Here is a 27,677-nt window from a genome sequence, read left to right as displayed (position 1 = left end):
TTGTGCGGGAGGGACAATCTCTTTGGAGAGGCCCTCGCACCACTTTCCCACAAACTGCCTCTGCCTAGCCTAACCCTGGAGGGGGCTCAGCCCAGCAGTCCTGCCTGGGAGGGGAGATGCAGCCAGGGGGCTGTGGAAATGGGGAAAGGGAGCAGGCCGTTCAGAAGGGGACAGGGTGCTCTTTGACACGGGCACCGGAGAGCACGCCTTAGGCTGCTGTCCCAGCAGGGCCTGTCCAAGGGAGGGGTGGAGGTAGGAGCCGTAGGGAGAGGGGAACAGTTGAATGGGGGTGTCAGGAGGCTGCTTGCTGGATGGGGCATGATCGCCAGCCTTCCTGCATTGCTCCCCTTACATGTCCGTTACTCCTCTGCAGTCAGAAATGCTGCTCCAGCACCAGTCCAATCCGTGTCTCATCAATAAGGCGAAGAAAACCCCCCTGGACCTGGCCTGTGAGTTTGGCCGGCTTAAGGTAAAGGACACAGCTTGCCTGCAAACTGTGCAGAGCCGCTGTTACACCATCCCAGTCCAGTAGTTCCTGACTGAGGCATTGTATTAGGGCCCATCTCTCTTCCCCTTCACAATAACAATACTACAAGGAACTGGCCAATGCAACACTGCCCTCCGCTGGACTCCTCGGTGCATGTCCTAGCCCAGGGATCTCAAACTCAAATCACCACGAGGGCCACATGAGGACTAGTACATTGGCCCGAGGGCCGCATCACTGAAACCTTTTCATATAAAGGGACAAAAGCCCCATCCCCCCACCCCACCCCCGCTGCCCCTGGCCCTGCCCCCACTCCACTCCTTCCATGAGGTCCCGCCTCTTCCCACTCCTTCCCCGCCCCCATTTCAACCCCTTCTCCAAAATCCCCACCCCAACTCCACCCCGTCCCTGACTCTATTCCAACCCCTTCCCCAAATCCCCACCCATGCCCTGCCTCTTCTCCGCTTCCTCCCCTGAGCATGTGGCCCCCTGCTCCTCCCCCCTCCCTCCTGGAAAGCGCTAAGCGCCGCCAAACAGCTGTTTGGCAGTGGGAAGCGCCTGGAGGTAGGCAGAGGAGCGGGGATGCAGTGTGCTGGGGGGGAGGGGGGTTTGAGGGGAGCTTGGCGGCTGCAGGAAATAACTCTGGTGGGGAGGGGGGACCTTAAAGCTTGGTAGGCCGTGTGTTTGAGACCCCTGTCCTAGGCCCTGTGGTGCTAGCCACTGATGGAGGTTCTCCCTTAGCATCATGTGTTGGGGCAGAAAAATCTAGGTTCTCTCCCTGCTGTGGCTGTGAAGCTCAGTATGACGGCCAGCGCTTTGTCCTTTGATAGCTCCTTCCACCCCAAGGGGTTTTACAAACAGCATGTCCACCCCTGTGCTGAGGGAGGAGAGTATCATTAGCTCCGTTTTACCCATGGGGAAAACGGAGCTACAGAGAGGGGCCAGTGGCAGCGCCCGGATAGAACCCGAGTCCTCTGCTCCAAGCATGGGATGCTGCTCCCCAACCCCCATCTTTCCGCTGCTCCCATTTAAGTCCAGGCTGGTGGCGACCAGACGGGCTGAGCCTTCCTAATCTCCACAGGCGCTGAGAGGGCAGGCTCAGCACAGCTGTGTTTGCAGGCCTGAGATTCCAACCTGGCCAGGCTCGAGGGATTCCTGTCTCGGCTGCTCGGGACAGGTGCACGGGTCGCTCTGCATTGCTGGGGCGGGAAAGCTCCCACCACCCTGTGGGAGCTCAGCAAGCCTACAGAAACGCACCCCTGCCATTCGCTGCTGTAAGGGGGCCGGCCAGTCGGACAGCACTGAAAGCATGCAGCCAGCTCAATGGAGCAGCCACGGACTGTTTTGCTCTCACCAAGGGGGCGGCAGGGGGCCGTTTTCGTTTCTGTCATTATAAATAGTGCTGTAAAAACAGCCCCGCTCCAGGCATCTGGGCTGCCCCAAGATACCAGTAATTCCCCTTCTGTGTGGGTGTCTCCGGCAGGCCAGGCCAGGGCACACCTGGGCCTTGGAATCCCAGCTCTGAAAGGGGTATCAGGAAAGCAATTCCTTACTGCGATGACTGCTAGGGGCTTCAGGGATAGCTGGGCTCTGCCCTTCTCTGGTCCCCCCCGCTGAGGCTCTCTAAGCATTGGCCATGCACGTGGGGCTGGATCTGGGAGGGGCAGTCCAGGAAGTCTCTTCCTGTCCTTTGGAATGGGGTCAGCTTAGCCATCCACCTGCTGCTGCAAGGCTCCTGGGGAGAGTGGCGGGGGACATGTTCATGTGCTCTCCTTCCCATGTGCTCCCCATCGTTCACCCGTCTCTCGCCCACCCTAGGTTGCCCAATTGCTGCTGAACAGCCACATGTGTGTTGCGCTCCTGGAGGGTCAGTCCAAAGACACTAGTGACCCCAATTACACCACCCCTCTGCACCTGGCAGCCAAGAACGGGCACAAGGAGATAATCAGGTAACGGACAGCACTCTAGCCACTGGCCTCGCCCTGCCCCAAACCTGCCAGCCATGAGTTTCCTAACCTGCACAAGCCCGTAGCAGCGTCCACTGCTGATGCACCGTGCCAGACTCCCCTCCTGTCGCTCGATTCCCCAGAGATCCCTATATCCTGCCCTTTGCTTGCCCCAGTCCTAGCCTTGAAGCTTTTTCCATGGGGCTTTGGGCTTTCTACCCCAGACCCCCCTGTCCTACTCCAGACCCCCCTGTCCATCACTGGTCCCACAGGCTCCCTCCAGTTCTCACCCTATGCAGTTGGAATTGACATTTGGCTTTGGTATCCAGCGAACCCAAATCACCTCATGATTTTACCCTGGTTGAGACAGAGATTTGCCCTGCCCCACCCCAAGCCCTGACTCTGCCTGCTGTCCAGCTGCCTTGCCTCACTGCCCACCCTGTCCTCCTGGCTCATAGTGCCCACTTCCTCCTTCTAAACCACCACGGCTTATTCCCCCCCCCACCCGCCCCCAGGCAGCTGCTGAAAGCTGGGATTGAGATCAACAGGCAGACAAAGACGGGCACAGCCCTGCACGAGGCAGCGCTCTATGGCAAGACGGAGGTGGTGCGCCTGCTGCTGGAGGTGAGCGGACAGGCCCTCGCGGGGAGGAAGGGGAGCAGTACTTCAGCTACCAAGTCTGCAGCCCTTAGGAGAGATGAGAACGATCCACTATAAGAGACAGTAGCTGGTGACAGAGGGAGAGAGACCGTGGCTTAGCTCTGGAGGGCGATAGGGGAGGAGAGGTGTAGCCCAGGGCTTGGTTCTGAGGGGATGACTGAGGGGCAGGGGAAGATGCAGCCTGTGGCCTGACTGCAGTGGCTGGTGGGGGACAAGGGACAGAACCGCCCTCCATCAGTGCAGCTTCTGGGACCTGTTCCTGTCCTGGTCCTGCTCCTACTTCCTCTTCGTCCCCCCAAACTGCCAGTGATAGCTGGGGTGAGAGAAGATGGGGGCTCTTCTCCCCCAGGCCTCTGAATGCTGGGCCTCCTGATCCCCCAGAAGGGGTCTGGATCTGCTGCATAGGAGGTGCTGACCTGCCCATAGGCTGCCTCCCCAGCAGCAGTTCTAGTGTGAGGCATGGCGTCCCCTAAGTGGCTGCTCAATGGCCCCGGCACTGATGGGGTCTCTGCTGGCTCCCCCACGGCAGGGTGGCGTAGATGTGAACATCCGAAACACCTACAACCAGACGGCCCTGGACATCGTGAACCAGTTCACCACCTCACACGCCAGCAAGGACATCAAGCAACTGCTGAGAGGTGAGCTGGGTCTAAGCATAATGCTGGGCTCTGTTCCATGTGCTCTGTAATCCCATGGGCAGAACCAGGAGCCCTGCTACGGGAGCTGATTGCCCGGCTCTCACCTGGCACTGGCAGGGAGAAAGCCTTTCTATGGGGGCGTGCGTGGCAACATCCCAACCCTCCTCCAAACAGACCCTCAGCTAACCTGACTTTGAATGTTCAGGTGAGGGGCTTCAATACCTATGTACGTACGCACGCACTGGGGTTCTGTCTTTGGTGTGGACAGCAGGGGACTGAGTCCCTGGCTGTGCTATTAATGTTCTCTCTCTCCTTCTCTCTTTTCCTGTCCCCTGTCCTGTCCCCACGCATCTCCCATGCTCTTTCTTCCCTCTTTCCCTTCTCTTCAGAGGCATCAGGAATTCTGAAAGTCCGAGCTCTAAAAGATTTCTGGAACCTCCATGACCCGACTGCTCTCAACATCCGGGCAGGAGATATCATCACGGTGAGCAATCACCTGCAGCTGCGCAGAGACCATGGCTAATAAACACTGGAGTAGCTGGGAGCTCCCCCACAGCCAGGGACCCTGCACATTCCCTACAACACCTCCTGCTGGGTGTGGCTGGGAGTTGCCCATAGCCAGGGTTCCTGTATTATGCCATGCTCCGGCTCCTGCTGGAGCTGGGACACCTGTAAGGAGTCTCTCCCTCGGGGGCCTAACACTCTCATGCCTGGTGCCTCACACAGGTCCTGGAGCAGCACTCTGACGGGCGCTGGAAGGGGCACATCCACGACACTCAGAAAGGCACTGATCGAGTCGGCTACTTCCCTCCCTCTATCGTCGAGGTCATCAGCAAGCGGACAGGTCAGTAACACACACACCGTCCTGGAGTGCATGGGGGAAAGGGTAGGCATATCTCTGATCTGGACTTCTCCCACCCTCACTACCACCCACCCCCTCCCTGGATCCAGCTCCCACTCCAGCAGCCAGTGGGAAGTGGCAGGGGTGTGGCTCTCTGGCCGACAGTGCCCCCTCGGGCCTGGAGGACTGGTAGCGCAGCAGAGATGGACAATGGCTGCAGATGGGCTCAAGTGAGCTGAATCCTAGTCCCTATCTGGGAGCAGATGCCCCTTTGTTTACAGAGGGAATAAGTCTGGTGTCAGTGCAGTCCCTGTGGAGGTTGGGTCCATGTCCCTGCAGCAGCCCACAACTCATCCTAGCACTGGAGCAGCGGAGGTGGCTGCAGGTCAGGAGGGTGGAGCTGAGGGGGGGTCCCTAGGCATCAGGGCTGAGCTGAGGTGTGGCTGTGTGGGGAGCTCAGCACTACGAGCATTGGGCCAAGCTAGGGTGCATTGGCAAGGAGGAATTAGCAGAATTGGATGTCCTGGGGCCCAGGCCTGTCCTAAGCATTAACATCTGTTCCTAATGTGTTGAGACAGGAATGATGGAGTCAGGCCCTGTTCTCAGGGCCAGGGAAACTCTGGTACAGTCCTTGGTCTGCCCCAGGTTTGCCAGCTGCACACTCACCCACATGATACCTTCCTCTGCACAGCCCCCCCCACAGGCACAGTGCTGGGGTATTTCTGGACCCTGCTGTGACTGATGCTGCCCACTCCCCTTCCACACACTCTGCTCTTACACGAGTGTTTTGTCTTTAAATGCAGGCATGACTCTTCCCCGCTTGGTGCCTGCACACCAGCGCCAGGGCATTGCTGCCCCACCCGGCGGGCTGCAGCCACTCCCAGGTGATGCTCCGCAGCAGGCACCCCTCAGCCTCCCTACTGCCTACGGCCACCTCACCTTAACCAGGACAGCCCCGGAGCCTGAGAACTCAGGTCAGGGTCACTGCTGGGGAGGGCTGGACAGGGGCTCGCATCAGGGAGCCTTTCCCCCCAACACCCCTCCCAGAGATGGAGAAAATCCCCTTCTGGCTCCAAGCAGGAAATTAAAGCAAAGCAGCAACATCACGGAAACCACAGCTCAGGGGACTGTAGAGGTCATTGACCCATAGATACCCACCCCCACATCCAGCCACACACCTGCCCTGGCTGCACCCCACCAGACCTCTTCTCACTTACCCACCCTTTCAGCCCTTTCTCTAGAAACGGGATTGTCCTGTGTGTGCTAAGGAACAGTGAACAGCTGAGTGATTCTCTGTGCCCCAGGGAGGGTTGAGGGTCTTGTGGAGGTTGGGCCCTATGCCAATGGCAGGCAGCAGAGTCTGGACAGTGTGCCTCATGCCAAAGCATGTGGGTCTCTGCACTGGGAACACCATGCCCTGTGCAGGTGCCAGTTCCCTTCCTCTCTTCCCACAGCATCATCTCTGTGGGGAATGGGAGTGCTGCAGCTTAGTCCATGCCCTGCCCCAGCGCTGAGGGGCTACAGGGATTGGGAGGTGCCAGCCCCAGGGCGTCAAGCACCTTCTCCAGCATTCAGTTACATGGGCCATGATGCCTCTTTAACAGCAGGAGACAGGAACAGCGTGGGCAGTGAGGGCAGCATTGGCAGCATTCGCAGCGCTGGCAGCGGGCAGAGCAATGAGGGCAACAACGGCCAGAGCACCAGTATCCTCATCGAGAACGCCACGGTAGGAGGGCAGATACAGAGTGCCTGCTGCCCTGTGTCCAGGGAGCAGAGCAAGTCTCATGAGAGGTTTAAGGTCCAAGGGGGCCTGGGTCCACTAGAACCCCAGGGCTACTCTCAACTACCCCCTGGCTTTCTGAGCCTTGATTGCCTTTTTCTAGCCTCTAGTGGGCTCCTTGAGCTGCCCCTTGCAGTCCCATGGGTTCATATTGACCCAGGCCACAGGGCCCCCCTCCTGTTCTCTTTTTAACCCACCCTCTCCACCAGTGATTTGGATGTCCCAGCCCAGTTTCTCTGAGCTGACAGCTTAGTGGTTGTAGCAGTATACTGAGCATCAGGGAACATGTCGATATTGCACATACTTATGTTTAACTGGCGTGACCGTTGCAAGGGGCCAGTCTTGCTAAACCCACCCAGATGGAGAGGAGCCTTTGGAAATGCAGCCCTGCCACAGGGACGCACATGGTTTGAAACTATCACTGTGCCAGGGATGCAGAGCTGAGTGAGCTCAGGGAGGATCTCCCTCAGACAGGAGTAGTAGGGCCTTTATCCTCTAGTTGTAGCCCCCAAGAGGTTCCTTGGCATGGTTGACTGCATAGGTTCCCAGGGTCCTGTTCTCCTGTTGCAGGATACACAGACCTCCTGTCAAGAACAAAGCTTCAGGGCAGGGCTCTTACCCCAGGCTGTGCAAGGCAGTCCCAGTATTGTCACCCCTGTGACATCCCTTCCTCTCTGCTGCTGTGTGAGAATCGCTCAGGGGCTGACCAGATACACCCAGTGCAAAGTCCCAAATCCAGACCCACCATGTCAGACCCTTCTGATTGTCTCTTTTCTCTTATGAAGCTGCTGCACCCTGGTGGTGAGGACCTACAACTGCACCTCTTAGGATCAAATAGCCAGAATGGGCAGCTGAACTCCTTGACAGGTAAGGAGAGAGACTTCAGGAAGAAACATGGGCGATGGCTTTGAGTAAGTCAGAGCCACCCTCCATCCCCCACTGCACTTACAGCTCTGAGCCAGCGTACCAGGCTCACCACCCCCCAGCCCTTTGGCAGATACTCACTCTCAGGCCTTTCTTGGCAAGACGAAGCCCTTAGCATGTCCCACTATTGCAGAGCCCAGCACTTGGCACCACGGAGCGGAACACACCTTGCCCTGCTGCTGCAGGAGATGGCACTGCATTGACATTGAAGGGTGCTTGCAGCTCGTTCTAGGCTGTTTTTCCTTTTACAATAAAATTGTGGCAGAAGGGAAAGGAAGGGTCTGGTCTACCTTAAGTAAAGGAGTGGGGATCAGGATATCTGGCTTCTATTCTCAGCTCTACCCTAATCTTGCTGTAAGACTGTAAATCACATCTTTTCTATGAGCTTCAGCTTCCCCCTCTATAAAACGGGGGAGAGATTTTCCTTCCTGCCTCCAAGGGTGTAAGGATGGTGCCTTGGCACCCTCCCCCCAAGTGAGACAGCTACAGAAATGCTGTTATCCCTCTCCACGCTTAACATTCAGTCACTGTTTGCATTTGGTATTTTCTATCATTAGAAAATGCAGGGGGCTGAGGAGAGCTTGCTGAATGCCCCTTTGCTGCTGTTCCGAGGCCTGCTTCCTCTCCAGTAGCAGGGGAGGGGAGGGAATACTTTCCCCGCTCTGCTCCCAGCCTGCTCAGGGATGGTATCAGCTGCAAGAGACAAATTGTGTTTTGAGATCAGACAAACCAGTCTGCCGAGCTCACTCTGGGCTGCTGCCAGGTGCGTGGGGGTCAGAGCTGGGTAAAGGCTCTGGGTCTCTCATATGCTTTGGAGGAGTTGGATGCAGAGGGGGCTTTGAAGTGTGGATAAGACATCCTGCTCCAACAGCTGCAGCACGTGGCTGGCAAGCAGGACACCTGGGGTCTGTACTCTGCTGCTGGCTCACTGGGTGACCTTGTTAGCATCCCTGCTTTCCTCACTGCAGCAGGCCTGAGAGTTCTGCCCCAGTGGAGGGTTAACGAGCTGTGGCAAAATGTTCAGCTCCTCCCAGGCCCACGGTCTCTCTCCCCAATGGATCTCATCCTCTGGCCCATTCCAGTAACTACCACCCCCTCTCTCTCTGCTCAGGAACCCTTGGGCGCCAGAACCTGGCCAACTGTAACACCAGCAACAGGATCTTCTCTCACCAATACCTCCGCCCTGAACAGCTCTTGCAGGGAAAGGTACCTGGGCCCCTGAGAAGGGCTTCAATGCTACAAATTGGGGGTGAATATTTTAGAGCAGAGGCCCAGGCCTGGCCAATCCATGGGCTCACATTTTAAGCTACCTTTGACTCGCTGGCATGGGGGAAGCCATGGTGAAATGGCCACCCTCTCACGTTAGCCCCACCTTCCCTCCCTCCACAGGCACAGGTAGCAAGCGGGGCTGAAGAACACTACAGGGCATGGGGCAGAGAAGCAGGGGTCTGGTACAATCCAGCTCTTTCAGAATGTTCTTGCCCTATTCCTTTTATTCCAGCCAATTTGACAGTATAGGGGTGGGAGTCATTGTCCCCGTCCCAAGGGGACAGGCTGCATTGCACAGAGCAGCCTGGAATGTTTCTGCCCCTCCCCAGTGCATGCAGCCACCATCATGGGCTGTTCTGTTTTGGCTTTTCTCTCCAGGATGCAGAAGCCATTTACAACTGGCTGAGCGAGTTCCAGCTGGAATTCTACACGGCCAACTTCCTCAATGCTGGTTATGACGTCCCCACCATCAGCCGCATGACCCCAGAGGTAAGGTCAGGCAGGTTGAGGGGCTACTGGTGAGAGCATGGCCTCAAAGAACAGGGCAGTGCCAGGGTCCAAAGGCAGGGGCCCAGGCACTGCTGCTTGCCTTTTCCAGTGACTGGCACCACACCTTAGACTGTGGCTGTTGGGGAGTCCCTGCCATTCCCTCTCTTTAGCTGGTATTCCTAGAGCATCCCTTGCTATAGTACAAGCACTAACCTGTGCAACTCCAAGGCATTCCCTCCACACTGAAGTGGGAGCTGCTGACTCCTTGCATTACATCAGCTAACTTTTGAGCATCCCCATTAATGAAGGCAATCACCGTGTTTGTTTTAGGACCTAACAGCCATTGGGGTGACTAAGCCAGGGCACAGAAAGAAAATCTCCACTGAGATTGGGCAGCTCAGCATTGCAGAGTGGCTGCCAAATTACATTCCTGTGAGTATTGTGGGCATGTCTTGTCCTTTGCACCAGCACTATGGATGCCCTGAGGCTGTTCTCAGGCACAGATACTGGGCTCTGGGCCCTATGAGACTGTGCACTTTTCTCTGGGGCTGTGGCTGGCACAGATTCCCACTGTGTGTAAATGAGGTAGCAGGCCCAGCAGCCTCAAGTGCAGGTTTTAACGAGAGTCCACAGTGGGTCATGCAGCCAGCCACGTGAAAGCAGCAGGGGGTATGGAGGGAAGAGCCTTGAGTGAAGTGACAGTGATGGCTACATGGTTTCTAACCTTCCCCCGGTAACAGCGCAGGGATGGCCTAGCCTAGGCAGAGAACTGCTCACATGGAGCAATCTGGGACACCCCCAGGTGTGTGGAAGTGTCTCAAAGGGCAGCAGGGAATGCAATGCCTAGTTCTCTCACAAGGCAGGTAGGAAGCAAATGTAGCAGGGAAGAGAGAAGAATCAGGGCAGAGCCATCCGTACCTGGGATGCTAATGAAAATTGTCCCTGTTGCTGTTTAGGCTGACCTGATGGAGTGGCTGAGCGCCATTGGGCTGCCCCAGTACCATAAGAAGCTGGTGAGCAATGGCTATGACTCCATCAGCATCGTAACAGACCTGACGTGGGAGGACCTGCAGGAGATTGGCGTCAACAAGCTGGGTGAGTTGCTGGGGCTGCTCAGCAGCCATAAGGGTGGAGTCCCTGCCCTCTATGATGCTGGCTAAAATCCAGCCCATATCATGGTAACTGCAAGCTCTGATGGCATTCTGTGTGCAAAGGTCGCAGTGTAGTAGTGCTCAGGGGTCCACAGCTTTAAAACCACAATTGTCCTTCCTGTTGGGCCACAGAAACTGAACTCTCCTTTCACTCCTGTGCATCTGCAGGCCACCAGAAGAAGATCATGCTGGCTGTCAAGAAGCTGACAGACATCCGCAAGAACTTGAACCAAGCCGACACCAAACCGGCAAGACGCAAAATCCCTGGGGCCCTGGACATAGTCACCATTGAGTCTGTTGAGAATGGAGAGTCCCAGTCTCCGCACACGCCCAAGATGATAACCTTCCAGGACAGCGAGCTGAGCTATGAGCTCCAAACAGCCATGTCCAACAGCTGCCAGGAAACCCTCCCCATGAAGAACACTCAGGGGATGTCACGGAGTCAGGAGAGCATTGGAATGCGCTCCAGAGGGTCAGGGCATTCTCAGGACAACATGTTGTCCAAGACCATCCTCTCTAGCCATTCCCAGGAGAGCCTGGGCAGCAGCGGGCACTCCTCCACGCAGCCCCGGCAGAAGGAGAATGTGGATGTTCTGCCAGGGAGACCTAACCAAGATAATTACGGGAAGGTTATTACCAAACTGACCACCCAAGAGGGACTGAATGGTTACTCCAATGGGTGTGGAGGAAGCCCTCTGAAAGAGAGGAACCTCCCCGAAGGAACAGATCAGTACCAGCGGCCTGTGGCTCAGAAAGGCAGCATTCCACTGTTACAGCCATCCAACTCTCTACCAGCAGCAACCCCCTGCACCCCACCGCAGACACCCAACAAGGGCACAGCACCCTATGTCTTCATGTATCCTCACATCTCCTTGAAATCCCCTGGTGTTCCTGAGCAGCCCAAGAACCCAGCACATCTGTACCCCCAGTTCTCCTCTTCCCAGAGGAGCAACCTCCAGTCATCAGCTCAGAAAGCTTTCTCCTATCTCCATTCCCACTGCAGTGGCACAGAATCACCATACATGTCTCCAAAGCCTGGTGCCACCCGGGGCTCCTGGCAGGCTGGAGAACAGCAAAATGGAGACACTTTCAAGTACAAGAAGCGCTCTCACAGCCTGAACCGCTACGCTGTGTCAGATGGTGAGCATGAGAAGGAGGAGGTAGTCACCAGCACCCTGGGCTCCTACGCTACCCTCACCAGGCGCCCGGGACGGAGCCAAGTGCCACGCACCTATCTGCAGTCAGACACCAAGGTCGTTCGCAGCCAGTCCTTTGCCATCCGGGCGAAGAGGAAAGGGCCTCCACCTCCACCACCCAAGCGCCTGAGCTCTGTCTCCAGTGTCCAGGCTATGGAGGCAGAGGGGGAGCAGGGTCTGGAATCAGAAAGGCAGCCGGCTGTTGCCCAAGATTCGGTGGATGTGGCTCCCTCACCATGGCTGGGCACCAGCAATGCAGGCACCAGCCAAACAGTGAAGAGCATAGCTGCAATGCTCGAGGTGCCCACCGTAGGTGGGAGTCCACCAAAGCCTCTTCTGTTACCAAAGCCCCTAACTCCAGATCACGAGCTAGTTTCTAGAGCAGGCTCAGATGGTCAGCCCTGTGGCGCCAGGATCTCTGAAGGCTCCTGCAGCACAAGGCTCCCGGATAACGAGAGAGACACCTTTGAAAACAGGCCCCGCCGTCGCACGTTCAGTGAACCCAGCGTCACCACAATGGAGGCCTTGCAAAGCAGCCTGGAGGATGTCCAGTCTGACACAGAGGAGGAGCAGAGACCTGGCCCAGAGGACTGTGAGATCTCATCGTCGTCCTCTCAGAACAGCTCCAGTGAATGCATTCCATTTGCAGAAGAAGGCAACTTAACCATCAAACAGCGACCAAAGCCTACCGGGCAACACAAGGCAGAAGCTACCAGCCAGGACTCTGAGTCCAGCTCCCCGACACCTGCCAATGTGGGGCCTCCCTGCTCCTCTGCTGGGAAGGAGTTGGAAGTGCTGGAATTCAACCTCACCGAGTCTGACACGGTGAAGCGGAGGCCCCGGTGCAAGGAGAGGGAGCCACTCCAGACTCTGCTAAAAGTGTTCAGCTTGGCTGGCCAGAGCCAGGCTCTTGCGAGTCCGCCCCCACAATATGCACAGGCCCAAGCTGTGAGCATCATGGGCCCAGCACTACAAGTGCCAGAGCCAGAGCCTGGGGGGAGCGGAGACGGTTTTGATGACGACAGAGTGGAATTCAGAATTGCGGAGATTGAGAAGAGCATCCTGTCTCTGGAGAAGGGGATCAAAAAGCCTTCACTTCCTCCGAAATCAGCCAGCCCTGGGGAGCTGCATGAGGGTGCTGTCCTCCTGAGGACCTCAACTGTAGGGCCAGGTACATGCAACATGGCGTTCGTATTCAGAGTGAACTAAAAGCTCCTCCTCAGGGGGGCGCTGTAGGGAATACGGTGGGGTGGGGCAGCTGTCAGCTACATCCCTTCTCTGTGTGTGTGTGCGCGCGCGCGCGTGCGTGTACTCACAGAGCCAATGTTCACCGCATGGGGCCAGGACTGAACTAGGTTTTATCTGTTCCCTTCCAGATGCCTCAGCCAAGCACACATCTGTTGCTTCTACGAAGCTGGTATTTTCAGGGCCAAAAACAATTTATCAGCAAGTCCTGCAGCCCTCCCGGAATACCATCGCCCCCTGGGCAACTGCTGAGATGGCACCAGAGGTGGCAGGATCCACTGCTGTTGCCTGCCCCTCAAAGCTGGAGATTGGCAACAAGGCAGACTTGAGCAACGGGGTGCCCATTTTTATGAAACCTTTGAGTGCTGCTCCGGATGCAGCCCTGGCTCAGCAGAGACTGGAACAGACCAACTCCTCCCTGGCAGCTGCGCTGCAGGCTGCTGAGAAAAAAATAACAGCTGAGGAGTTGGACAGGTGAGGGAACAGCCCTGGGGGGCGAGCAGGGCTGAGTGGGTAAGTTATCCCTCAGCCCCATATTCCTCAAGAGTGCCTAGAAACACTTGGGCCAGGTTCTCTCTCAACTTCCTCCACTGCTGGGCCAAAGGTCCATCAACCTGTGTCATGGCACTGTTAAAACATGGTTCCATTTCGTGGGGGGCCCCCCATGAATGCTAGTCATTTCTGAGCTGTGCACAGGGCAAGGCTTGAGCAGTGGTTGGGTCCTACCAACCCCTTGGTTTGGGGGAGGCACTAGGGCCCCCTGGCAGTGTTGGCTTCACAGGGCACCGAAGCCTTCACTCGTCACATGGCCTTACCCATCCTGTCTTTTCTTTCTTTCCTTCTCAGTCATTATGGGGCTACGCACTCGGCTAATAACATCCTGGAAGACATCAGCAACATGTTTGATGACCTGGCTGACCAGCTGGACGCCATGCTGGACTGAGACTTAGTCCCCTGCCACTCATCCCCAGTTGCTGTGCTAATGCCTGAAGGGGGATGGCCCTGAACTCTGCCCAGGGATTGCTACAGCTGCTCTGATCCTTCTCCCTCCTGCACTTTAGGACTTAGAGTGTGCACCTCCCTCACCTTTCCTGGCCCACTCAGGGCATCCCAATGGACTGGAGATGCAGCAGCCCAGTCACTGCTCAATGTCCCTTTGTAGCTGCAGGAGACGAGAACAAGGAAGAGTCAGCTGCACCCTTCCACCCTCAGCAGAGTTTGAGTGAGTGCAGCAACTCCCACTCCTGGGTGTCCAGCCTCCCCCAAGAAATGAGCTCAGCTGCTGGCTGCAAAGAGCTCCTCTTCCTCTCACCTCCACACAAAGCTTCCTCAAGGGCCTTTTCCTCACTAGCCCCAGAGTGGGGTCATGCGTCTTATTATTTAAACCCTACCAACAGCATGTTGGGGGAGAGGACCTCCTTAGGCAGGCACAGCAGAGCCAAGCACTTAATGCGCAGCCCCAGCAGGGCCTGTCAGCTGCTGAAATAAGACGGGACTTGTTGCAGCTTGGGAGCTCTCTGGGTGAGAAGAAATCTGCCTGCTTTCTTTGGTGCTTTTTAAGCACATCAGTGTAAGGCAGCGTGTAATCCAAGTGGATTTAAATCCCCACTGCAGTGCCCTCAGAGCCGCCCTGAGGCAGCGCTGGCACAGTCTGTACCGCACAAAGGAGCAAACAGGCTCAACCCTTCACAACAGCTTTGTCAGGAAATTAAGATCTACCTGACCTGCTTCCTGCATGGATTCATTCCTGGTTAAAAGAAAAGGAGTACTTATGGCATCTTAGAGACTAACAAATTTATTTGAGCGTGAGCTATAGTTCACTTCATCAGATGCATGCTCAAATAAATTTGTTAGTCTCAAAGGTGCCACAAATATTCCTTTTCTTTTTGCGGATACAGACTAACACAGCTGCTACTCTGATTCCTGGTTAAATGGCTCCTGGCCGAAGACTGGGATGAGCATGTTTTGGGCTAGTCAGTGCCAGCCTGGCTGGAGCATGTTGCTACAGCTGAGAGTGCCCTCTGCTGGCTCGAGATCCCAACCCACACCCTCTGCAGTATTGCAAATCCAGTCACTTGGGCAGGAACAGGTTGTTTTCTTGTGGCAAACACATTCTCTTCTTTCCATGCGACTACTCTAGCCCAGCTCCAAGCAGGGAGGGAGACAGACCTGGAACAAGACTCCAAAGCTGAGTTGGAAGCAAAGATTTTTTTTAAACGCTAGCAGCATTTGGTGACCAGTGAAGATGCTTCTTAACCATACTAAACACTGACCAGCTTCTAGAAGAATGGAGCTAGAAACAACGTCACTGCACTAAGTTAGTTTTAGTTCCCTGACAGCTACTGTAAATAGAAGTTGGACTCACCCACATTGACAGGGTTGAAGCAAAGGAATGTTAGCCACAATTTTTTCATTCCTAGCAGCAGTTAGATCTGGATTGCTTTAAGAACAAATTTTTCTTGAAGGACCTGTATGGGGTCACCTGAAATGCCAAAACTAATTAATGCACCAGAGCAATAAAAGGGAAAATTTGCACATTTTGGACTAAGGGGTCATTTGTTGCAAAAACCACCAAGCAAATCTAACTTTTTAAAACGAAAGCTAAATTATGGAGGTGACTGAAGGAAGCAGCAGCCTTCCTCATCCCCCAGGGAAATTTGCACCTCAAACTATTAGACTGTTTACAGTATCAACTCTCCCTGCACTAGAAAGAGAGCAGCCCCTTGTAAAATCCACCCACCCCAGCCCATGTATTTCTCAGTGACTTACTCATTTGTGTGGTAACCATGTACCATGGTCCCTACTGGCTAGAGATGGAATTCATGCAAACCTGGCCTCTATGTAAAAACAAAACTTGTCAGTTGGCAAGGTTGGGCTGTAGATTTGATGCTAACCCATCTTGGCCCTAGCTAGTCAGTATCTTTGTACTTTACGTTGCCTGAAATGGCAAGTGCTACAAAAGTGAACTTTTAAAAATAGCTGCAACCAGTGGCACTTTATAAAAAGGGTTAAAAATAAATCTTTTTAAAAGGGGTGTTCATGTCCCACGAGTTGACTTGGGACTAGTCCAACGTTTTCCAATGTTGATAAAATGTAAATTTTTTTTTTTTTAAGACAAAATGTATATATTTTAAATGTGATTATATATTTACTAACCAGATTTCAAGGTGTCATTATCTAGGGACAGGGATAAAAGACACTGGGGTAGAGCTGCATTACTCTGAGCCACCACAGGGGCAGCAGAGTGCTGTTCTTACAGTCAACAGAATTACATATTTGTTTTTCTCTCAGAGGAATGCTTATTTTTCAAGTTCTAGATCTTTATTTTAAAGATATTGTATGCTGTGTAAATTATGTATGGGCATGACTGTGTCTAACCAATTCCTGTTCTGTGCAGCCAGGGAAAAAATTAGTCCACATAATCGCCAGACTGACTGATTTTAAACCATCTGGACTGTTTGTGTTAATTATGCAGTTTGTTTTCCACTAACATCAATTAAGACATAATTCTATTAAACAGTGGGGCTTTTTTCCCCTTTGATAGTTCTGCCTAATTGACTCAGTTGTCTCTTTCATGTTAATACTATTGTCCACTTGCTCTCTCTGAGGTTGTCTCCAGGGACAAAATCTTGCCATTCACTTCAGTGGGACTAAGATTTGGCCTTACATGTTACCACTGTAGGGTGGTCAAAAGTAAGGGAATTGATGGCACAGAGTAATGGTTAGAGCACTGGGCTGGAAGCCAGAACTCTTGGCTTATCATGCAACAGTGAAACAAGTCACATCTTCTCTGGGCCTTATCTACATTTTCAAGGCAAGAAAATACTTCCTCCCTAATCCATTTTGAGATCAATGTTCAGCATTGTTACAATGCTTCAGTCTTGCTGAGCAACGCATAGATGGGGGCCTGAGCCCAATCCTGCTTGGTCTCTACTAATCCATTTTTCCCAGTACCTGCTTGACTCAGCTCCAGCCAGTCCTTCACCTTCCCCATCTTGACTCCAACACCACTAAGACTCCTCTTCTCTAGCACCTTTCACCCAGGACCAAAGTGATTCAGACATTAACTAGGACTCACAACACAACAGTGGCTTCGTCAAGTTCATTACTAGAGTAACTGATTACTGCAGCTGTAGTTAGTACAGTGCTCTGGGATCCAGTGGAATGAGAAGTGCTAGGCAAATAGTTATTCTGCAGAACAGAGGCACACAGATATGAAGCGATTCGCCCAAGGGCAACTTGTGAGCCAGTGGCAGAGCCAGGAATGGAAACCCAAAGTGCCAAGCTCCTTTGACCACACTGCCTCCCACTACACAATGAATCAGTTTCTCAGAGGGGAACCAAGCTACATAGCCCCTCCCCCACAGAGCATGGAAGCTCTCACTAGTATCCACTCAACCAACTGAAAGCAAGCTCCTTCTCCCTGATGCACAGTATCAGACAATCATTTATTGCCATTCATACATTGGGTGCTTGTGTTTTTTATACAATTTACAAGTTTTAATACAAATCAAAAATTTTTTTACATACATCCAAAAAATTTTAATTTTCAATATAAAATATTCACCATTTAAAAACATTTTGATGTAGGAAATTCCTTTCCAAAGCCGTGCACTCATGCCTTTCCAAAACCCTGGTTGGTTAAGAGGGGAGGAGGGGTGTGAGGTGACAAGGCCTGTACAGAGGCAAAGGCTCAACTCTAACATTTTGGCTCCATCTGAGTCGAGCCAGGGAGGGAGAGAGTGGCAAGAGGGAAGTATTTTCAGAGTGATCACCACAGAAAAGGAAATCTACAGGACATGCCCCCTCTAGAAGAGAGACTGGCCAGCTCTGAGCTTTGGCAGTTGCTGCCTTTAAAAATCACACTATAAAAGAAAACAAGCTAAGATCTCAGTTCCTTGAGAACAAAATTGTGCAGCTTTAAGTATGACTCTGGCAGTGGGAGGCTTCATGTGTGTGTCTGTCTCCTGTTCCAATCAGTTCAGCTTGCAAGTAAAGAAAGAGGTATTTCCTACCTGCTAACCCTGCAAATTCACCCTGAGATCTGAAAGTCAAGCTTGGTTCTTGCTGTCTCGGGCATCACCAATTTTGCAACTGGAATTTAAATAAGTGTCCATGCCAAGGCAGAATCCAGCTCACTCTCCTAGAGCTATGTCAGCCCTGCACACCTAAAAAGAGTAAAAATAATGGAAGTCTTAGTCTAGTCTGTAAAAGGAGCAGATGTGACTGGCTACACACAGAGAGCCAGCTACTGGAGTATGAAGGGGCTGGTTTTATATAGTACAACCCCATAATGGCTGTTGATCAGAGTTCCCAGCCATCTTGAGTTGTTATCCCAGGCAGCTCTGAGCTTGGAGATGCAGACTATAATCTTTTTAAAGTCCTCTAGTTAGCTCCCTCGAGCTACCCCCTTTGGGCCTTGTCTACACTAAGCAATTGTGTCTACTAGTATGTTTTAACTAACACAATGTTAGACATGATTTTTCCTTCAACCTGGAAAAGTACAGTTGTGTTCAAATGTGTGAACCCCAGTATTCACCAAATTAGGCCAACAGGGTTTAAAAACATGCTTTGTTCCTGTCTACACTAGGTGCCAAATCATGTTTAGCATCACACTTATTAATTCACGTGTCTAACATGATACAATTTCCCAACATAGCCAAGGCACCCCCTAGACTGTACCGGAAAGGCAGAGCCTCCTTCACTTACTGTATCTGACCAAGTTCATGCTTGCAGTGATAAACTGTTAAGGCCCAGAGCAGAATGCCACCTAACCCCACCCTCCCATTCACAAAACCATACCCCAGCTATTCCAGTATATTTACTCTGACAATGGTGCTCACACATACCCCCGTTCTCCCCCCAGTACCTATTTGGGATATTGGGGCTTGGGGATGTTGCTTAGAGTCGATCATCCTTGGTTTTGTTACTGCTCTCATTGAGATACATGGCCAACAAGAGGGAGCAACAGGGAACTGGCTTAGGGGTCTCCACCCTCCCAGTCTATCAGGAAATGATCAACAGCTACTACTCTGCTCCAGGCCCAAGGTGACATCTGTGTTTTGTGAAGTTACTATGGAAGCACAGATGGAGCCAGGATTTGCCTGACTTGGTCTGGTCTCCAAGCCTGGGAAGGAATAAATTTCAGCACTGGGAGTGGTCTGTTAAATAGGCCCACGCATTCCAGTCTGTAGCCAGAGCCAGAGCCAGCACCAGCTCTGTGTAAAGGTGCAAGGTGGCTCCTGCAACCCCAGGCTTCTCTGCATTGGGACTTTTTACCACTGCTGTAGCCTGAGTCTGTGCAAATGTGCTGTGCTATTGCACGTAATGTCTTGCACTGATGTGGCATGGGATAGACAAGCCCTCCCATGAAGCTCTCTCCAAGTTCAGAGGGATGCAGTCCACATGGGAGTTCCCTTGCAGTAGGTCAGGAGATGGGGAAGCAGAATGGCACAGCTAACCCCTAAAAAACCAATTTTCCTACAACCAGAAGCCATGAGGAAAAGCTGCAAGGGTGGTGCTCAAAGGGGGGAAATGGAAACATAGCTGTGGGGAGGGGGATATTTCGAAACACTAGTACAAAAGGACATGATCAGAGGGAATTACACTTCTGGGAAGGCAGCCATTTCCCGCCCTGCTCGTCATTCACAATTCCAAGCAGCAGGGAGATCCTGTTGCTGGGCCTGCCTGTAAACACACTTGCTTCTAGGAAAGGCTGGGGGCCCCTGAAATCAGAGTCAGCTGCAGACACCATGTCTGGAGCAGGCAGCTTAGCTTAGCCAGATGCATCCCCTAGCCCCTGGTCTCAGACAGGTCTGCCTAAGCAGGATAGTCACAGCGAGGGTGATCTGCGTGAGTCAGTGAAAGACTAGAAATCCACCATCACGTGAGGGAGACAACAGTAAAGCTGCCTTGTTTGGGGCTGGCATTAAGGGAGTCTCCCTTGACGCACAAGAGCTGGCCAGGCCAAGAAGATTATGAAAGCTGGACCACTTTGGCGTGGTCCCCAAAGGGCACTCCCTGCCCTCCTGAAGGCAGGCAGGGCTTGGGCTGTCATGCAGATAGTTGTTAGAAATACCCCCGGGGGCAGGGGAGCCTCCATCACAAGATTCAAATAGAGACTCTGCTTAAAGACCTACTTCCGCACTATTTGGGACCCTACCAGGCCACATTTGGACCATGCCACTTTCCAGTCGTGCTGCAAGTATGCCCACCGTCCACTAGAGGGCAGGCCTGACTGCCGCCAGAGGGACTAGGTGGCTTCCACGATGCAGCGTGGGGCACCGGGGAGCCTGAGCAGAGCCAGCTTTGGAGAAAGACTGCTTCCAATCAGTAGCGCTCACAGAACGGGCAGGAGACTCAAGGCTCTGATCCAGAAGAGTGTAGGGAAGGATGGCCAAGATGGGAGGTGGGGAGGGCACATAAATACAACATAAAATCCTTTAACAAAAGGGCAAAACGGCAGAAAAAGGGTTTTCAATGGGGATTTCTTATACCAGCAGCTCTGGATTTCCCCCCTGCTCCCATCAATCCCTCCCTCTCCCAACAGACTCAGCAGCCATGCCAGGGCCCTGATCTGCACAGACACAGCTGATCCTGGAGGAAGAGTCCACAAGGGGAAACTGCTTCATTTCAATGTCATCAGGGTACTAAAAATAAATAAATAAAAAGGAACAGCAGCCTGCAGGGCAGCCAGAGCTCCCCACTTCCCTGGAGTGCTGCAATGGGGTAAGGGGCCTCAAACCTGCTCCTGGGCACAGCTACAGCAGTGGCTTCTCTCTCTAAGGTCCTGTCGCTGCTTGGCGAGGAGCCCTGGCGGGTCCGCATGTGTAAGGGAAGCCTTGCAAAGCCTCCAGCGCTACCACTCTTGCCACGCAGGTCAAGGCTGTATGGGGACAGGAGCATATGTCCCTCATCCCACATGGCAGCTCCACAGGACTCCTGCTGCCGGGGTTCAAAACGGAGAATTCATCCCCAGTTTGGTTTCAAACTGCAGCTTCTGTCTCTTTTGGTAACGGACCCGCACCCTGGAGAGGACAGAAAGGAAGAGCAGCACGTTAGGGAAGAGGGGCAAGTCCTGCAGCTCACAGAGCATCCAACCCTTGAGAACAGGGACACCCAAACGTCCAGAGCTCAAGCTGCGGGCTCTCTGTAGCCAGCTGGCCCTGCATACTGCAGCAATGCACCTGGTCCCTGCAGCACACTGCTTATGTAATGCCATGGCCATATATTCCACATTATTCTTCATCCTGTTTCTTATGCATCATCTCAGGCAAGAACTGGCCAGGAGCTGGGGCAGAACAGGTCGGCAGGCTCCCCTCCCACTGCCTTTCCTTACCGGATTTCGTGGAGTTTGACGATCTCATTGACAATTACCACGAGGATGAGGGAGTGGAAACCCAAGAGCCATGAGACCAGGGAGATGTGAACATCATTAAAGGTTAATGGAGAGTCTAAGTTTGTCCACAGCTTCAGATCCAGAGCCGTCTGCATCACCTGACCCAGCAACCTAATTCAATGAATGGAGACAGCAAGGCTTAGACGTGCCCACATGCCTCCTGGGATCAGTGACGTAGGGCTCAGGCCCAAGTATGCCTGTTCCTGCAACATTATACAAGGCATGTGCCCTTCTGCTGACAGGATCAAACTAGGACCTGCCCCAGTGTCCCAGATCCCACACTGCTGAACTTGTTTCCCACCGTGCTTAGCCATTTCATAGGAGTCTTTGTACAGATAGTATTGGGATAAGTGTCCGGAGCTGTCAGGAGCCTGCTGAACTAAAGACAGGCCCTGCACCTCCCAGCCGTACGTAATGGCAGCCCCTGCCCCTCCTTGTGCTTTTCAGCACCTGATGATACTCACACAACACCCACAGTTAGGGTCCACCATCTGTTAGTAAAGGGGCTTTTCTTCCAGAGAGGTTTGGTGCGATGGACATGGGTGATGGATATAAACACTGAGGAGAGAGATGGACGTGATTTTAGTTGTCACTGCAGATGGACGGGGAGAAGGGCTTTGCCCCAAGTTCTAGCCTGAACTGAAGCGATACTGGTCTGATTTCCCCACACCCTGCCTTCCATGCAAGGATCATGAGGTGCTTCCCAAACAGCCTCACCTCAACGTGAAGCAGGCAAGAGTTACCCATGTTTTGCTGGTGGAGAAACTGAGGCACAGACGGGCCCACGGTCACGCAGTGCAACAGTGTCAGAACCAGGCTTAGAGGCTGGTTCTCCAACTATCTGGGCTCTAACCAGAGGATGACACTGCACTGCTAACATGCAGGAACCAGAGTGGGTCCCGAAAGCACAGGGATCAGCACTGAAAAGTTAAGCAAAAGAAGTGGGAGAGGCATGTGTCAGTTAGGGGCTCCCCAATTTAACCGCAGGCCTTCTTCAGAGGCAAGCCACAGCCCAATAGACAGATGTGGCCAGACACAGAACTTTGTGGAGTGCATGTAATGTTTTGGGGCTCAGAATTCTCCAGATTACAGCGCTTGCACCTCCTGCCCAGCAGAGGTTACCCACTTGCAACACTCCCTATTTGCATTCTTGCATTGTCCTGACTGTAAGGGTTAACAGTATCGATAACTTCACACACTTTCCGAAGAGCTCCCCAAAGAATAGCTCCACAATGCAAACTGCCTCTCTCAACACAGATGTGTGGCCCAGCGATACTACAGGTCCCAGTATGCAATGCTCTTGCCTGCATCAAGCAGCCAGAATGGTTGGCTCAAGATGCAGCACTGCATGTTGCAGTGTGTTGTGTCCAGGGTCCTTAAAGTAGAGAATAGAGGTAATCTGTGCTATTTCATTCAGATTAGATGTAGTTCTTAGGCTCCTGGCAGGACGCTAACTTAGCACTCAGTTGGGCTGCCCTTGTTCTAACAGGGAGCATAGCCATCTCGTGTCAGGAGCTTGGGAGAAAGCTGAAACTGAATCACAGAAGTGTTCGACTGGAAGGGACCTCAACAGGTCATCTAGTCTAGTCCCCTGCACTCAAGATAGGACTACATAACGAGACCATCCCTGGCAGGTGTTTGTCTAACCTGTTCTTAAAAATCTCCAATGATGGAGGTTCCACAACCTCCCTAGACAATTCATTCCAGTGCTTAACTACCCTGACAGGAAGCTTTTCCTAATGTCCAGCCTAAACCTCCCTGGCTGCAATTTAAGCCCATTGCTTCTTGTCCTGTTCTCAGAGGTTAATGAGAACATTGTTTTCCTCCCTCCTCCTTGTAACAACCTTTTATGTACTTAAAACTGTTATTGCGTCCCCTCTCAGTCTTCTCTTCTCCAGACTAAACAAACCCAATTTTTTCAATCTTTCTTCATAGGTCATGTTTTCTAGACCTTTACTCATTTTTATTGCTCTCCTCTGGTCTTTCTCCAGTTCATCCACATCTTTCCTGAAATGTGGCGCCCAGAACTGGACACAATACTCCAGCTGAGACCTTATCAGTGTTGAGTAGAGTAGAAGAATTACTTGTCATGTCTTGCTTACAACACTCCTGCTAATACAAGCCAAGGAAGCGTATGGTCCCCATAGTACAGAGACCCAAATCCACTGGAAACAGAGACTTACCAGTGTGCAAAACAATCAGACCTGCTGTGAGCTTCTGCGCTAAGAGGAGAGCGTTGGAAAACTCTCCAAACCAGTCAGGGGCACCATCAGCATTGCTGGGAAATTAAATTGGTCACAGAGTCATTGCTTGGGAAAAAACTCGAAGACACAGGTGTGCTTAATGATTCAGGCTACCTCCACTCCAAGTATAGTTACAGGGATGGGCTCCTCCTACTGGACCCCTGGGGGAAAGTAGTAAGAGACCACCCCTTCCCAATGTAGGGCATGGGGAGCACAGGGAGTTGGAGAGCCAGCCTCCTCCCCATGTGGGAGAGTAGGAGTTCTAGGAATCAGAGGCAGGAAGCCCAGGATCACACTGCACCAGTAGGATTTAGACAGCTTCAGTGTACATCAGGCCACACAGCAGGCAAAACATGCCATCAGGGCCCTGCCCCAGAGAGCTTACAGTCTAGGTCCCAGAGATAGTGACAAAGAATCTGGTGGGGGTTGGGGGCTATTTGGAGGACGAGGATTTGACATACACTACCTGGGAGGCTGCTCCAGCAAAGTGGGTCCATGAGAAAGAGCAGGGAAGCAGCCCAGAGAAAAACAAAGACGGAGCATAGGGAATGCAAGGAGTTGGGGGAAGTGGGAGGATGGCAGGATGAGGTGTGTGCTGTGGCAGTGTCTGTTCCTCACCTATACACCATGATGGAGGAGCAGGCGCTGAGGTTGAGGCTGGTGCCGTTCATCCCTTTGCAGGACTCGTGCAGCGTGAACCCAAAGCAGACAAGGCAGGAGCAGATGGTCAGGCTGAATTTCAGCAGGAAGCAGAGCAGGAAGTAATGCTGAGTCTGTGAACAGGGAGCAGCAAAAGCCAGTCAGTCATTCAGGAGACTGGCCTGGAATCAGAGGCATTTACTCCATTTCAGCCTTTCCTCCCAGCTTTCTACAGTCTCCCCTGCTCTTGGGACACTACAATAGACTCATAAGCTTGATCTGCAGCAAGGATCTCCGTGCCCCAGCCTCGATGACAGCCGAAAGGGGCTGCATGTCAAGACCCAGCCAAGACATTGGCAGCCCCAAAAAGGACACTGGCTGCCAGGGCTTCCCTTCATCAAAGGATGGCAATGATGTGAGCCAAGTCAACAGGACAGAACTTGCCAACTGGGCAGCTAGAAACCACCTGAGCCTCCCGTGACTGCTCCCCAGTCCTGGATAACCTCGGGTGGGAAGTGCAGGCTGTTCCCATCCAATACGCTTCCTACCTTTTTAGGAATGGAGGTTAAATTTTTCCCAGTTGCCATGGACATGACGGAGCTGTGGGGGGGCTTGCCCAGAAGAGAGACACTGGGGAAACAGACAGAGGTTAGTCCCGATGGCGTCTCCAACCACACATCATGTCATCCGAAATAGCAGCCCTAGCACTTGAACTAAAGGAGAAGCAAATCTCACTGCCTCTAGGATTAGCACGGAAAACCTCGGCCAGGGCCCCAGCCACACAAAGGGCATTTACACAGCATCGTTTGGTTTGCTAAACTCAAAGTGCTCTGACACTATACTTCTATTTTCTTAGCCCTATAACCGAAGCAATCCAGGAAGTGAAAGGTTCAAATGGCAATGGGCAAGCTAACCTCCAGGTGAGTGACTGGGATACATGGCCATACCAGGGATAATCAAGCTGCAGCCCCTCTGGCTGTGCCTGATCATGAGTGCTCTCTACACACAGTGCAGCTCCAACCTTCCCAGCCACCAGGGAAGCTGTAAGGACATTGGAAGAGGTAAAATCTCCCTGCCTTTTATCAGCAAGGAGGGGAACTTAGAGGAATAAAGAACAAACACACCCTCTTGCCTCCTAGCTCACAGGAGCAAGAGAAGAAAGAAGAAACATCCCTCATCCCCTTGCAGTACTCATGAGCGCAGGAGGAGAGAGGGCATATTTAAAGGGTCATTGAAGTCAGAGATGAATAAAGCATCCCTTAGATCATCCATTCTAATGCCCCTGCCAGAACAGCATTGTAACTGAAGAGTCACAGCCACACCACAATTTCCTGATCTCACACTATTGTATCAATGTGTGACCTCATGCCCCATGACACTGTGATGCTAAACCTCCCAGCATAGTGCCAGAACAGCTCTCCGGAACCTTATGGCTCCAACTCCCCCAAAGACAGCTCCTTCAGCTCCACGAGATGAGCACCACTGCTCTCTGCATGTAGCTACACTAAGAGGAAAGGCGTGCCCTTACCACATTAGCCAACACGCCGTCATTAGCACACGGGAAATCCTGGGATAGACAAGGCCATTTGCAATTTTCATGTATGATAGCAGGTTGAGGTGAACATCTGGGGAAACCTGTTAAAAGGGCTCCATAACAAAGGGCAGGGCTAACGAAGTCAAGCCACAGACAAGAATTAACAATCTCTCAACATTTCTCCTTTCAGCCAAGGAGCTCACAGCCCTTTACAGACATTAATTAACCCTCACAATATCCTCAAGAGGCACTGGCAAATATTAGCCCCATTTTACAGATGGCAAAGCCACAGCAAAGGAAAAAGTATCCAGGGAGATGCCCTTGACTCACTCACCTTAGCAGCGGGTAACAGAAACAGGAGAGCCATAGGATGTCCGTGGTGCTCAGAATGGGTGGCAGCTGCACCAGGCAGGACAGGAACTGAACAAAGAACCATCACAGAGAAAGGCATGATCAGCAAGAGGACTGGGAGAGCAACCAGACCCCCACCTGCTTTACCTTGTGCCCCACCCTGGATAGTGCAGGGACAGGCTGGATACTGCAGAACCTGGATTACTTTGGAGATGCGCTGCAAAGCCCTGCCTGCTGCTCTGGACTGCATGGTGACAGAGGCTAGAGACGGTCTTCTCTGGGAACAGCAGTGCCTACCCAAGTCCCCAGGCTACAAACACAGGGCAAGAGAGGGCCAAAGAACATTCCCGGCAAGAGGTTAGTTAAAACCCTGCCTACAGTGGAGGGGCAGTCTAGGCCAGGAAGCAACCAGAGTCTTGTCTTATGGCTAGCATAGTAACTGGCCTTATCAAAGAGTGTTCATGAATAGGATTATGTTCAATCAGCAATGTGTGTATCTGAAACAAGTGTATTGGATAAACAGGTTCCAACCATAAGAGATGTATAAACCCTGGAAAATGCCAGACCCCACTCTTCCAGGCTGACCCACCCAATTGGGCTACATCCTCACATACCCCCAACTTTCCTCCCCTAAGCCCCGTGAGAGCGGGGGGCTCACCTGAATGACCACCAGAGTCAGCTGGCACTGCAGCAAGAAGAGGAAACACTTGCGGATCCCGTACGTCGCATGTCTGGCCTGCAAGGAAGCACAAGCCCCCACAGAGCAATCACTGGGAGGGTACCTGCAGCAAGGAGCCCAAAAGGAGCTTATACTCACTTCACATGAAACATCCATGAGGTGACAACCTCGACCCCCCGGAAATATTTTGGGTGGTTGAGGCAGAGTCTCTGGCTGGTATGGGGAGGGTGGGAGAGAAGAGGAGAGAGTCTCCAGCTCAGCTATGGAGGATGGTAGGGGTGGAGGTGCAGAATTAAGCCTGGACCTGAACCTCTGCAAACATCTTTTCCTTTCCAGGTTTAATGCTAACTTTGCAGTAAAGGCTTTTCTGCCTGGAGAGCTCCATAAGCACATTCCTTACTCATTTTACTAAAGTCAGGATCCTGGTGCCACAATGCACTCCCTCCTCCCATTGTCCTGCTGCATCTGAGTAGCAGAGCTTTTACACCAGTCAGAGAACTCACTTTGAGGTCTCACCATAGACCCAAGACTATTTGCTGTAACATTCTCATGCTGACTGCTTGGCTCTCCCATGTCTGATATGCTTCACTGGAAAGGGAGAAGTCAGGTAGAATAATATCTCGTTGATGCTGGCCAAGCAAAGGGCAGCTGGGTATCAGCAGAGAGTGCTATGGATGTAGTTCACAAAGGGGCTAAAGAAGATGAATTGGAGGCAGCACCACTGCTAAAATGGCCACATAAGACTCCTGCTTTGCTCTCCATGACAGACAGGTAGGATTATTAGGACTGGAGATCTTTACAGTCAAGCTGTGATTTTGGATGGACAGACAGACTGTCAGCGGACCAAAGGGGGAATGTAGCAGACTCACCTGTTCTATAAGTCGGATGATACTGATGCTCTCTTCCTGGTGGAAGGATAAGGAGCAGGGCAAGCTGTTGAGCTGGCCTGAGAGCTGCAGGGGTGTAAGGTCATCTGAGACTTGTGTCATGTTAGTGCTTGTGGCATAGCCAAAAGTCTCCCAGGAGCAGCGGGATGGATAGAGGGGATCCAGCGCTATGCTGCACAAACAGTGCAATGGTAAGGCAAGGCACCACCGCATGCAGAAAATACCATGCTTAAACTAAAGATCAAGTACACAACATGTATCTACAGCATATGTAATGTGTGAATATATATCACCTATGGCTCCCTGTGGGAGTTTCAAAAGCA

The 27,677-nt window shown here is 52.6% G+C and overlaps 2 protein-coding genes across 18 annotated transcripts in view; one reads left to right on the top strand and one right to left on the bottom strand.

Moving 5' to 3' along the window:
- Positions 1 to 16,177, top strand: part of CASKIN2 (CASK interacting protein 2) — an 87,486-nt gene extending 71,309 nt beyond the window's left edge. For 6 of the 9 annotated variants that reach the window (XM_038372155.2, XM_038372152.2, XM_043497555.1 and 3 more), the window contains 16 exons: positions 374 to 469; positions 2,303 to 2,433; positions 2,946 to 3,054; positions 3,620 to 3,728; positions 4,118 to 4,212; positions 4,455 to 4,572; positions 5,373 to 5,543; positions 6,174 to 6,295; positions 7,135 to 7,216; positions 8,385 to 8,479; positions 8,921 to 9,031; positions 9,362 to 9,463; positions 9,988 to 10,126; positions 10,351 to 12,549; positions 12,755 to 13,097; positions 13,470 to 16,177. In XM_038372155.2, the coding sequence (XP_038228083.1) occupies positions 374 to 469; positions 2,303 to 2,433; positions 2,946 to 3,054; positions 3,620 to 3,728; positions 4,118 to 4,212; positions 4,455 to 4,572; positions 5,373 to 5,543; positions 6,174 to 6,295; positions 7,135 to 7,216; positions 8,385 to 8,479; positions 8,921 to 9,031; positions 9,362 to 9,463; positions 9,988 to 10,126; positions 10,351 to 12,549; positions 12,755 to 13,097; positions 13,470 to 13,566 (4,119 nt within the window). In that variant the 3' untranslated portion in view covers positions 13,567 to 16,177. The remainder of the gene's footprint in view (positions 1 to 373; positions 470 to 2,302; positions 2,434 to 2,945; positions 3,055 to 3,619; positions 3,729 to 4,117; positions 4,213 to 4,454; positions 4,573 to 5,372; positions 5,544 to 6,173; positions 6,296 to 7,134; positions 7,217 to 8,384; positions 8,480 to 8,920; positions 9,032 to 9,361; positions 9,464 to 9,987; positions 10,127 to 10,350; positions 12,550 to 12,754; positions 13,098 to 13,469) is intronic. The other 3 variants (XM_038372156.2, XM_038372154.2, XM_038372159.2) reach the window with 3 other exon arrangements.
- Positions 16,178 to 17,052: 875 nt separating this feature from the next.
- TMEM94 (transmembrane protein 94) overlaps positions 17,053 to 27,677 on the bottom strand; it is a 104,105-nt gene continuing 93,480 nt past the window's right edge. For 6 of the 9 annotated variants that reach the window (XM_038371373.1, XM_038371374.2, XM_038371370.2 and 3 more), the window contains 9 exons: positions 27,337 to 27,526; positions 26,447 to 26,524; positions 25,772 to 25,857; positions 24,452 to 24,533; positions 23,883 to 24,037; positions 23,205 to 23,299; positions 21,486 to 21,579; positions 20,962 to 21,132; positions 17,053 to 20,650 (listed from right to left, as the gene is read on the bottom strand). In XM_038371373.1, the coding sequence (XP_038227301.1) occupies positions 20,578 to 20,650; positions 20,962 to 21,132; positions 21,486 to 21,579; positions 23,205 to 23,299; positions 23,883 to 24,037; positions 24,452 to 24,533; positions 25,772 to 25,857; positions 26,447 to 26,524; positions 27,337 to 27,526 (1,024 nt within the window). In that variant the 3' untranslated portion in view covers positions 17,053 to 20,577. Of the gene's footprint in view, positions 20,651 to 20,961; positions 21,133 to 21,485; positions 21,580 to 23,204; positions 23,300 to 23,882; positions 24,038 to 24,451; positions 24,534 to 25,771; positions 25,858 to 26,446; positions 26,525 to 27,336; positions 27,527 to 27,677 lie in introns of those variants that run through there. The other 3 variants (XM_038371379.2, XR_006275766.1, XR_006275765.1) reach the window with 3 other exon arrangements.

This window comes from Dermochelys coriacea, chromosome 14, assembly GCF_009764565.3.
Source record: "Dermochelys coriacea isolate rDerCor1 chromosome 14, rDerCor1.pri.v4, whole genome shotgun sequence".
NCBI classification, from domain to species: Eukaryota; Metazoa; Chordata; order Testudines; family Dermochelyidae; genus Dermochelys; species Dermochelys coriacea.
Note: the sequence above shows the minus strand (reverse complement) of the source record. Positions and strands in the feature narration are given on the sequence as shown.